The sequence below is a fragment of the Piliocolobus tephrosceles genome, unplaced genomic scaffold, assembly GCF_002776525.5.
Source record: "Piliocolobus tephrosceles isolate RC106 unplaced genomic scaffold, ASM277652v3 unscaffolded_4199, whole genome shotgun sequence".
Classification (NCBI taxonomy): Eukaryota; Metazoa; Chordata; class Mammalia; order Primates; family Cercopithecidae; genus Piliocolobus; species Piliocolobus tephrosceles.
The window spans coordinates 1-11,303 of NW_022326520.1; the positions used below are offsets into that span (position 1 = coordinate 1).

At 57.4% G+C, this 11,303-nt stretch overlaps 2 protein-coding genes across 5 annotated transcripts; one reads left to right on the plus strand and one right to left on the minus strand.

The window, feature by feature from the left end:
• The first annotated feature begins 95 nt into the window (after positions 1-95).
• LOC113220574 (protein O-mannosyl-transferase 1-like) lies at positions 96-7,501 on the plus strand. Of its 3 annotated transcripts, XR_004228805.1 has the most exons (4): positions 96-800; positions 1,507-2,303; positions 5,094-5,258; positions 7,487-7,501. XR_004228805.1 is itself a non-coding variant. In XM_026449907.2 (2 exons), exons 1-2 carry the CDS (start codon positions 700-702, stop codon positions 1,679-1,681), a joined length of 276 nt encoding a protein of 91 aa, XP_026305692.1. In that variant the 5' UTR covers positions 102-699; the 3' UTR covers positions 1,682-2,374. The 3 variants fall into 3 exon arrangements, 1 of the variants encoding a protein (XP_026305692.1); XR_004228804.1 differs by lacking the exon at positions 7,487-7,501 and having other exon boundaries at positions 102-800; positions 5,094-5,402; XM_026449907.2 differs by lacking the exons at positions 5,094-5,258; positions 7,487-7,501 and having other exon boundaries at positions 102-800; positions 1,507-2,374.
• UCK1 (uridine-cytidine kinase 1) lies at positions 2,370-9,953 on the minus strand. 2 transcript variants are annotated; one of them, XM_023216918.3, is made up of 7 exons: positions 9,729-9,953; positions 9,108-9,309; positions 8,104-8,200; positions 7,760-7,902; positions 7,576-7,670; positions 4,799-4,847; positions 2,370-3,765 (listed from the first exon to the last, which is right to left on the minus strand). In XM_023216918.3, the coding sequence occupies exons 1-7, from the start codon at positions 9,834-9,836 to the stop codon at positions 3,584-3,586; spliced, it is 876 nt and encodes a 291-aa protein (XP_023072686.1). In that variant the 5' UTR covers positions 9,837-9,953; the 3' UTR covers positions 2,370-3,583. The 2 variants fall into 2 exon arrangements, with proteins under 2 accessions (XP_023072686.1, XP_023072687.1); XM_023216919.3 differs by having other exon boundaries at positions 9,108-9,267; positions 9,729-9,951.
• Between the last annotated feature and the right edge of the window lie 1,350 nt (positions 9,954-11,303).

Genomic DNA, 11,303 nt, shown 5'->3' on the forward strand with positions numbered 1-11,303 from the left:
GCCACCTCGCCCAGCTAGTTTTTTGTATTTTTTAGTAGAGACGGGGTTTCACCATGTTAGCCAGGATGGTCTCGATCTCCTGACCTCATGATCCGCCCGTCTCGGCCTCCCAAAGTGCTGGGATTACAGGCTTGAGCCACCGCGCCCGGCCCTACAGCTCATTTTTATGTCTGTTCCTCCTCTTCCTGCTGAGCGTTCACCACCTCAGGTGACAAACTGACTTCATAGGAACCCACCCCTTAAAGCAGCCTCTTTGTTTCTGTATTGCGGGATCTTAAATTATGTTTGTCTCTCAAGAGACAAAATGTTAAGTTCCCACGATGCGTTAGAGGCACCTCCATTTGAGTGCAGCGTATTGGCCAAGAGTTGCCTCCTTGGTCCCATGTTGCCCATATGCGCTGGAAATGGCTGGATAACACGGGCAGCCAGGCCGGGCGCAGTGGCTCACACTTGTAATCCTAGCACTTTAGGAGGCCAAAGTGAAGGAATCACTTGAGGCCAGGAGTTCAAAACCAGCTTCGGCAACATAGTAAGACCCGTCTCTAAAAAAGCAAGAGAGAGAGAGAGAAAATCCGGCCTGGGGGAGCAGCAGAGCCGGTGTAGCTCAAACCCTTTCCTGTAGATGCCTGGCTGCGCTGGGTGTTGGCTGGGGTGCTGTGTGCTGGTGGCTGGGCAGTGAACTACCTCCCGTTCTTCCTGATGGAGAAGACACTCTTCCTCTACCACTACCTGCCCGCACTCACCTTCCAGATTCTTCTGCTCCCTGTGGTCCTGCAGCACATCAGCGACCACCTGTGCAGGTACGGGGGCCATGGAGACAGTAGCTGGACCAGGCAGCAGCCCTCTGCTGGACAGCCCATGTGCAGCAAACACATGGGGTGCAGCGAACCTCACCCATTTCACGTTACACTGACATCCTCCTGGCCCCTCTGGGGAATGGGTGAGGTTCAGAAGAGATGCCCAGATGAGGCACTGCAGGAACCCAGAGGGAGAAGTCACGGCTGACTGACAGAGATGAAAGCGGAGTGGGTAGTAAGATGGGGAAGGGATGCAGAGATGTGGGTGGCCTGGAGGATTCGGGAGCAGGGAGCAAGGCCCAGGAGCCTCAGGGTGTCAGGAACAGCAGCTGGTTACGGCCGGGTTGTGTGGTGTGGGGGAAGAGAACCCAAGAAAGCTTCTAAACTGGAGTGTGTTTGGAGATTGGAGGGCAAGGGCCTCCCGGTCTCAGGAAGCCACACAAGGGAGGACTGTGGGTTTGGGACCAGTCCTCTGGCATCTGTGTGGAGGTGGCCCAGCCACTGTGGAGGCCTGAGTCGTCAGGGGGTCCCCTTTCTGTGCATCCAAGCGGGAGATGGTCACGGGTGGTGGGAGACAAGACACAGGAACCTGAAGGCAGAACCCCAGGCCTCGGGGGGTGACCATGGGGACAGCAGATGCCAAGAGGCTGCTGGGCAGGGAAGCCGCAGTGGCCAGCCATCCTCCCCCACATTGCTCTGACCTCTGCAGGTCCCAGCTCCAGAGGAGCGTCTTCAGCGCCCTGGTGGTGGCCTGGTACTCCTCCGCATGCCACGTGTCCAACACGCTGCGCCCACTCACCTACGGGGACAAGTCACTCTCGCCACATGAACTCAAGGCCCTTCGCTGGAAAGACAGCTGGGACATCTTGATCCGAAAACACTAGAACAAGAGCGTGGCAAAGAACACCCGAGCTGGGGTCGGGACAAGGTCGAAGGTCTTGGTCAGTGTACTTAACGAGCAGGGTGGGCCCTGCGCTGGGAGGACACAGGCCGGGCTCAGCAGGGCCTCTACTGGAACACGTGGGGGGTCTCATTCTTGAAAAGCCCTCTGATGAGCACCTCCTTTTGTGCAAAGTTCATTTTTTCTTAACGGAGTTCCCTCCGTGTCTTCACCCCTGAGCTAAGTAAGACACGGAGTATTTCAATGGCCAGTGTAGGAGTCATTGATGAAGAAAAGCCGAGAATCCAAGGCCAGCAGTGGAGCAAGTGGCCTCAGCAGACCGGGGCCTGGTCCTTGCTAACCGCTGCAGGGTGGAGTTTGATCTGGCAGACCCAATCCTCCATGAACACCCAGCAACCTGAGCAAGTCCCAGCCCTGCCCTGAGTGAGCCCGGCAGGCGTCCCGGGACAGGCGTCCAGGAGGGCCGCCTGAACAATGATCCGGGGCTGGGGCTTGCGAGTCATTCTCTGTGACAGCATCAAGACTGGCCCTCCGCACCATGCTGTGTGGAAACCCTCCTGAGACTGCCGAGACGGGGCTGAGTGAAATCTTCGTCAGTGGTCAAGGTGTGTGTCATCCATACAGCTCCTTGCCTTTATGTCTTTTTAAATATAATTTAAAAAGGGACAAACTGGCATTTGTAGTTGGTGTTATTTATTGATTCTCCCTCCAAAGGGGCCTAAGCTCGACCAAACCGTTACCGTTGTCAGAACCCAGCCACAGAGCACAGCTCCCTTCACCCACGCCATGTCTGCGTCACTAGTGTGGGTGAGCCTGGACTGACGGGGGCTGGGGCTGCCTGTGGCAGCAGCAAGTTACGCTTCCCAGAGACAGCCCCATGCGGGAGGATCAACCCAGGCAACCCAGACACGGGTGTTCACACAGGAGGCCGCGAGCTCCATACAGCCCAGAGGCGGCGCACTGACTTCAGGCGGCCATGTCTGCTGGGACCTGGGTGATCTAGTGCGTGCCACAGCCAGAGGCACCATTCCCTGCACATGGCCGCCAGCCACCCCGGCGTGGGACAGCCTGTCCAGACAGCACGTTGGGGGCTCCCGTGAGGGTCAGCAAGGGCCCGACCCCAGGCGGGACTGTGCATGGACACTGCTCTTCAGCCGGGACAGAACTGGCCTCCGCTGCCTTCCACCCTGCTGCATGGGCTCCCGGCCTGGCCCCACATGAGGCTGGGCGCTCCCGGGGCGCCGCCGCTTCTCTGCCTTTAAGGCACAAGCAAGGAGGGAAAACATCCCTCAGCGGCTCGCCACACCCGTGCAGGCCACGCTGGCCTGTGGACCGCCGGGTCACGAAATGAGGTCTGTAGGCCACAAGCAGCCTTGTGTTATGCGACAGAACAAAACAGAAAACGAGGACATGTAACGTGTAAAAAAGGAAAGTACTTGTTCACAAAACTTTTGAGTTACGTGTGTGAGTAAGAACCAGATCAGACTGGAGAAAAACTCTGCCCCTGTGGGTTCACTGTCAACAAAACACCAGCCAGCCACAGTGTCCAGGCGGTCTCCTCACTTTCCCCAATAATATGTGCCTCAATCCTCACAGAAGCCTCCTAGGCTTCCCGCACACTCTGGCATTTCTCAGTGACCTCGAGAGATCTTTAAACCGCAGTGAGCCTGAGGAAGTGGCTGAAAACCTCAGGAACGCCTGCCAGTGTCCCGGCAAGTTGAGTCTGAGTGACACATCTGAGTTTCCAGTCCTGAGGAAGGCCTCGCTGCTAACACCCCCCTGGGGTGTGCCAAAAGGAAGCAGTGGGTGTGGGTGGGCGTCCCCAGGCTCAGTCCCTGAACACACATTGCTGGGCGGGAGACCTACCCCGAGGCTTGGCAGCCCCTCAGTGGGGTCTGCTGCTGGACTCCAAGTGTGACCGTTTGCCAGAGGTCAGCATCCCAGGGTGGTCCCCTGGCTCGGAAAAGGTCCTCTTGTAGCTCCGCCCATTGGACCCTCCTCGGTGCCATTTGCAGATGTCACCATTCAGAATGTCCTGGATGTGCTGCACGATCAGGTTGATGGCAACTGCGCCAAGAGACAGACAAGCAGCAGGTTAGCCACGTCCATCCCCCATGGAGATGCCCCTCCCTGCAGCACTCAGCCAGGAGTGGGCGCCCAACCTCTGCCCTGAGGCACAGGCCTGCGTGAGCTGGGCATCGGGTCAAATCTCAGCAGACAGAAACACGCATCAGGACACAGCAAAATAAGACTTCTTAGCTTGGTCTTTCAGGAATTCATGTTAGAGTTGCTTTAAATACTTTCTGCTAACAGGTTTGAATATATATATGTATGTTTTAAGAAACAGGGTCTTACTTTACTGCCCAGGCTGGAGTGCAGTGGCCCAATCACAGCTCACTGCAGCCTCAACCTGCCAGGCTCAAGCAATCCTCCCACCTCCGCCTCCCGGGTAGCTGGAACCAGAGGCGCATGCCACCATGCCCAAGTAATTTTCTTATTTTTTGTAGAAATGAGGTCTTGCTATGTTCCCCAGGCTGTTGAACTCCCGGGCTCAAGTGATCTCCCTGCCTTGGCCTCCCAAAGTGCTGGGATTACTGGTGTGAGCCACCGCGCCCAGCTACATACATTTTTATTATTTATTTATTTATTTAGTTTTTTGAGACGGAGTCTCGCTCTGTCACCCAGGCTGGAGTGCAGTGGCCGGATCTCAGCTCACTGCAAGCTCCGCCTCCCGGGTTCACGCCATTCTCCTGCCTCAGCCTCCTGAGTAGCTGGGACTACAGGCGCCCGCCACCACACCCAGCTAATTTTTTTGTCTTTTTTAGTAGAGACTGGGTTTCACTGTGTTAGCCAGGATGGTCTCAATCTCCTGACCTCGTGATCCACCCGCCTCGGCCTCCCAAAGTGCTGGGATTACAGGCATGAGCCACCGCACCCGGCCTACATACATTTTTAAGCATATTTTAACCCTGTGCCGCAGATCAACAGTGGCAGGCCTCCAGCACACAGGGGAGTGCTCAGTAACTGCACGCTGGTGGAAGTGTCCCTGCCTCAAGCTCTGGGAGGGGCGGGGAGACAGCCCAGCAGGCCAACTTCTTACCCATATTGTCCACTCCTCGTGGGATGATCACGTCAGCATACTTCTTTGTCTGTAAGGCACAAGGGGGGTTTCCATGAGGACTTTTCCTTCCAAGGTGATTTTAAGATGCTCAGAAACAGATGGGACAGCAGGAAGGGTGGCCCTGGAGTGCTCAGAGGTGCTGGTGTCATCAGCAAATGGGGGACAGGGACTCAGTCCTCAGGTGTGAGATGCCATGATCCAAGAAGTGAGGCAGAAAGTGCAGCTGAGGCAGCCAAAAGGAAGTGCCTCTTTCAGTGTTCCCATTCCGTTACAGGAGACAGCTGGCTATGCTAACGACTAGATTCACTGGGCCAAGCTATGTGTGGCACGTCTACAAAGTGTGACATTGTTCCTCTGGAATTGTGAAGCTTCTGCAATACCCTGGCACAGCAACAGGACAGATGCCACCACGCATTATTGCTGCAGGCAGACACCGATGGTACCTTACTCCCTCATCCATCCACTCATTGGTTCAATGCTGACTGATTCTCATCCCCTGTCAGATGCTCTGCTGCTGAGGAAGGACAAGAACAGAGATATACCAGGAAATGCAGGGCTGCTGGGGAGGGCCTGCAGCCAGATGGTGGGGGCAGGGCAGGGGGCTTTAGGGAGGGGGAAGCTGCCTGGAGAACATGCCTGAATCAGACAAAGCTGAGGGAAGAGGGAGGGCAGGGTCTGGGCCGAAGGACAGAACTTGGAACGGTGGGTGCTGCTGGCATGTGGATTTGGGTCAAGGAGGCGGCAGAAGAGACAAGCTGCAGGAGGCAGACAGGGACCGAGTCCTGGGGACAGCTGTGTCTGCAGCCAGTGGGACCCCATCTCATGAAAGCATTAGCGCCAGGGCGAAGGCTGCTTTCCATTCTGGTCTGATTGTCTGACGGGCTGGAGGAGTCCAGAGAGCTGACATGGGTCTTAACTGCTAGCAGGGATGGGCCTGAATGCAGTCGGGAAATACCTACACGGTCCAGGCAGAGGACCGCACAAACCACTCAACATGAAGGTGAAGGAAAAGGAAGCTCAAGAACGGCTCTGGGTGGGGCTGAGGTGGCTCACGCCGTGGCTCACACCGGTGATCCCAGTACTTTGGGAGGCTGAGGTGGGTGGATTGCTTGAAGCCAGGAGTCTGAGACCAGCCCAGCCAACATGGCAAAACCCTGTCACTGCAAATAAAATAAAATAAAAGGAAAAATTAGCCAGGCGTGGTGGTGTGTGCCTGTAGTCTCCAGTTACTCAGGAGCCTGAGGTGGGAGGATCACTTGAGTATGGAAGGTGGAGGCTACAGTGAAGCAAGATCTTACCACAGCACTTGAGCCTGGGTGGCACAGTGAGATCCTTTCTCAAAAAAACAAGCAAACAAACAAACGAAAAACCAAAAACATCTCTGGGACTTGGGCCCAGGACACAGCAGGTGACAGCACTTCCTCTATTCAGGTCGCTGGGTCAGATTTGATATCCAGAGTTTTACTGCAAATCACCTACTTTCGATCCCAGGAGATGGAGACCAGCCCGGGCAACACAGGGAGACCCCATCTCTACAAAAAATTTAAAAATTAACCGAGCATGGTGGTACATGCCTGTGGTCCCAGCTACTCGGGTTGCTGAGGTGGAAGGATTGCTTGAGCTTAGGAGGTCAAGGCTGCAGTGAACTGTGATTGCACCACTGTACTCCAGCCTGGGGCAACAGAGCGAGACTGCCTCATTAAAAATTAAAACAAACAAACAAACAAAAAAAAACAGCCAGGCACAGTGGCTCAATCCCAGGATTTTGGGAGGCTGAGGCGGGTGGGTCACTTGAGGCCAGGAGTTCGAGACCAGCCTGGGCAACATGGCAAAACCCCATCTCTTCTAAAAATACAAAAATTAGCTGGGTGTGGTAGCATATCCAGCTACTCGGGAGGGTGAGGCAGGAGAACTGCTTGAACCTGGGAGGTGGAGGTTGCAGTGAGCCGAGATCATGCCATTGCACTCCAGCCTGGATGACAAAAGGGACTCTATCTCAAAAAAAAAAAAAAAAAAAAAGAGCAGATAGAACTTATTCGACCTATGTATCAAAGGCAGGAATCTTGGCTCCAGTTCCTTTGTGCTGTATTTTTACCTTTTAAAGAGAACAGGCAAAATGTTCTCTTTAAAACACTCCAATTTGAGTAGAGCCACAAGTCCCATCAAGCCCGAAACACAAGATGGAGAAATGGAGGAAAGACAGGTGGGTGCGCAGCGGGCAGTTCCTGCTCTCTGCGAGCCAGCTGGGATCTGTCCACAGTGCTCGCTCTGAGATTTCAGAGCACTGGCCCCGAACAGCCCGGGGACACAGGCCCTGGAGGAGCAGCTATGAAGCAGCCTCTGAGGGCCAGATCCCGGCCTTGGCAGTCAACAGTATAACGTGCTCTGAGGGGATAAGCACCCAGGACGTGTCAGGTGATGAGAAGTGCCCTGGAAAAAGGAAGCAAGCAGAGAGGCTGGCGCTAGGTGCAGAGGGTTTTTGGTGTTGAACGGGGATGCTAGGCAAGGACCTGAGGCAGGGGGGAAACGGCTAGTGTGGATGTGGGGGAGATATGGGGCTTTTTTAGGCAGAGGGAGGAGCAGGCACAGAGAATGTTTTTAGAGCTGAGAACTACTCCCAGGGTATGTGGCCGTAACGAGCCAAATTCTTCTCCTTCTTTCAATCAGATCACTGTCACTCAGCCCTCTCACGGTACTGGGTCCCACGTGTCCTTGTGAAAGGGAAAAACGGACTCTTAAGCAGCAAGCGCAGGTACCGGCAGGCAGAACTCCTCGAAGGCCGGCTTCACGAAGGTGGTGTACTGCGTCAGAATCTGCTCCAGGTCCCTCCCCCGGCGCACGTCCCGGAGAACTGCAGCAGCAAGAGGCAGGCATACATCAGACCTCAAGGCCAGCAGCCAGCCTTGGCCAGGCAGGCAGGGAGGCCCACGGCCGCCTTACCTCTTCGAGACAGCCTGACGTCGGAGTCGGTGTCCACGAAGAGGCGCAGGTGAAACATGTCGCGGATCTCCTGGCTGTAGAACACCAAGATGCCCTCAAACAGAACCACGTCTGCAGGGTAGACCACCGTGGTCTCTGGTAACCTGAGAGGGGCACGGGGAAAGGGGCTCTGCTGCAGACACACAGTCAGCTTCCACTCCAGGGACACTGACTCTGTGGGAGGGGGTGGAAGACCCACGGAAACCAACTGGGGGAGGCCTGCCACCAGACAGGCCTGTGTGAGCCCCAGAGGGGACGTCCTAGCCGGCCCCTCTCCTTGGCCCTCCCAAGAACCACCTGCTTACCTTGAGTGCGTCACAAAATCATAGGTCGGCACCTCCACGGTTTTGCCCTCCACAATGTTCTTCAGAGTCCTGTGCATCAAATCATTATCAAAGGCATCTGCAGGGATGGAGACAAAGGCAAGACAGGCTGGATGCCCTCCTGCAGCGGACAGCAGGGAACCCTCTCTGCTCTAGGGTCAGCACAGCTGGGTGCTGGGGACACTGAGGACCTGAACACAGGTAGACTAGGACCTGCCCTACAGTTTAGGTTTGTAGCAACAGCATCCTCTGCAGCCCTGCAGACCACAGGATGACCCTGTCCTGGCTATTCTCGGCTGTGCCACTGCCCAAGCTCTGTGCCACTGGGATGTGAGAACACAGGAGTTTTCTGATCAGTTCCTCCTGGGAGGTGGGTAGGCTGGGCCTCTGCTTCTCTCTTTTTCTGGGACTAACTGGTTGGACTGAGGCTTTGCAGGCCTTCTTCCCACAAGTCCTTGGAAAAAGGCTGACCATGCCAGCCAGCCAGGGTGGAAGCTTCTAGCAGCGCAGGTGTCTCCCTGCCGCATCTGTCCCTGTTTACCTAGCCCAGAGCTTCAGGCCACCAGCACTAGTTGACCCACCGCCTCCCACGCTGGCCTAAGGACTTTGCCCCAAAGCAGGGGAGGGAAATGAAGGGCCACGGTGGGCAGAGGTGTGTGTGGAGGGCCCTGAAGGCCGCAACGTGGGAAAGGGAGATGGGAGGATTTCTCCAGGATCACAGCTGTGGCAGGGCAGGGCTCCCCACGGTGCAACAGGTTTCCTCACTGGCTCCAACCCCGCTCCTATGGGGACACCCTGGGCCCAGAGAACTCGGCAAAGTTCCCCTGACTTCACGGTGCAGCCGACTCCACTGCAGGCTGTCTGGGGAGCTGGGGGGAACAGCCCAAGTGGGTCTGCATCCATCCAACCCTGGGCCCAAGCGCAGCTGGTGAGCGGCCGCCCAGAATGGGGTCTGCCCTCCCCACACCGTTGGGCTCTCGATTTACCTGGGTGGTCGAAATTGTACTGTCCCTTCAAGGCCTTGGCCTTCTGCTCTGCCGTCAGGACCTTGTAGAACCTGTCCTGGCTCAGGATGACCACCTTCCGCTGCCGCTGCTCCACCTCGTTCTGTCCCAGCAGCTCCATGATCTTCTCACACACGGTCGACTGGAGACACAGAAGCGGGATTCCCGCCTGGAAACTCTCCTCCTGTGACAGGCACGGGGCCCCTCCTGGGGGCTTCTGCACGGGGCTGGCTTCTGGAGACACTGACCCACCCGACCCCTGCGGGGGATGCTTGGGAGGCGGGAGGACACCAACAGGTGTGGATGGTTTCAGTGGGAGGACCGCAGGGACCCAACCGGGTCAGCTCGGACTGGGGGCTCTGAGGGGCCCGGCCGGCGGAGAGGCTGTGGGGAAGCCCCGAGGCCCAGCGACCCAACCCCTCGCCCGCCGCCCCAGTCCGCCCCGGTCCATCGCGGCCCGCAGCCCCTTAGATCCCGCGCCCTGCCTGCGCCTGGGAAGGGGCCCCTCGGCCGGGGCTAGGGTCTCCTCTCTGGACCCCAGCCAGACCGGGCCGCTTGTAGGAACCAGCGAGAGGCGAGACCCTGGTCTGCCCGGCCCCTTACCTTCCCGCTGGCAGTTCCGCCGCTCACCCCGATCAGGAAGGGCCGCTGGTGCGGTCGGTCTGCCTCTGGCGCTGCGCCCTCGCAGTCCTCGCCTCCCGCCGAAGCCATCTCGGCCTCCGCTCCCGCGCATCGGATCCCTGGCGCGCCCGCCCCTTCCCCAGGCCCGGCGCGCCAGCCCGGCGCAGAGGTCGAAGGCGACTCGGGAGATCACTTCCGGAAGGCGCGCGGGGCACGCCGGGAGTTGTAGTCCACGCAGGGGGGACGCGCATGCCTGAGGGTGCCCGGCCCAGAGCGCGCACACCCGGGTGCCAGCAGCCCCTCGCACCGAAAGCTGACTGACAGGGTACTGCTGCGTCCCAGCCTCTAGCCACCTGCAAGGTCTCAGACGAAGGTGGCCGGGAAGGTGCCCGTTCCGCACCCCGAGACTGGGGCTGCGCCTCTGTCCGAGTGCTTGCGTCTGCCTCGCGCTGCCTCTGCCCCCGTCCCGGGCCCTCCCCGGGTGGCAGCCGGGCCTCGGCCCCCTCCGGCCCAAGCTCCTCTTGGCAATCGGGGCCTCCGGACTGTCCGGAGGCCTCCCACCCCACCCGCTGCTGGAGCCGTCGGGGCGCCCCGGAACGTGGCGGGGACTGTCACCTGATGACTTTAGGCTCGTGCCTACAGCGCGCCAGGGAGGCAGAGGCCCGTGTGCTTCCACCCCTGCCCCCGTGCCTGGCACAGAGAACGTGACAGGCAAATTCTGATCCATTCAAATTGTGGATTTCCCCAAGACAGAAAGACTGTTTGCAAGTCCAGTTCCTAATGCAGCTGAGCACTCCCTAAATATTTGATGATGCTGAGATATGATGCCAGTGGGACTAGAGTAACCTGCAGGCATGAAAAATCTTGGTTTCTGTCACTTGGCAGCTATTCATCCATCCCAGGAGGGGCTATAGGCAGCTCCCGGTGATCAGTGGGAGGGGACTTGGGCTCCCAGAGCCCTGTGGACATGGACAGCAGGAAGCCCCCTGAAGGGGCACTGAGTAAGCTTGTCTTGCCAGGAAAAGCAGTCCCCTACACGGGGAAAAACCGTGTGTGGTTAGGAGCCAGCTGACCTTGGGCAGTGACATGATCACTCATGTTTTCCACTTCCAGTGTAGGAGAAATACCGTGGTGAGACTTCCTGTCCTAAAGCACACGCAGGGCTTGGCGAGGGCTGGGCCCAGAAGCACTGCCTGTTCTGTGTTTTCTTAGATTCCGTATTTGTCAAAACTAGCCGGGCGAGGTGGCGGCGCCTGTAGTCCCAGCTACCCGGGAGGCTGAGGCCGGAGAATGGCGTGAACCCGGGAGGCGGAGCTTGCAGTGAGCTGAGATCCGGCCACAGCACTCCAGCCTGGGTGACAGAGCGAGACTCTGTCTCAAAAAAAAAAAAAAAAAGATTCGTATTTGTCTATTTGGCATCCGTTCACCCTCCGGCCGGTTCTATTAACTACATTTTCTTATTTTCTGTATCCTTGCTGCTCTGGCATTTGGGTTCAGGGTTAGGCAACTCTTAAGAGATAGCAAAGGCCAGGCTGGGTGCGGTGGTTCACACCTGTA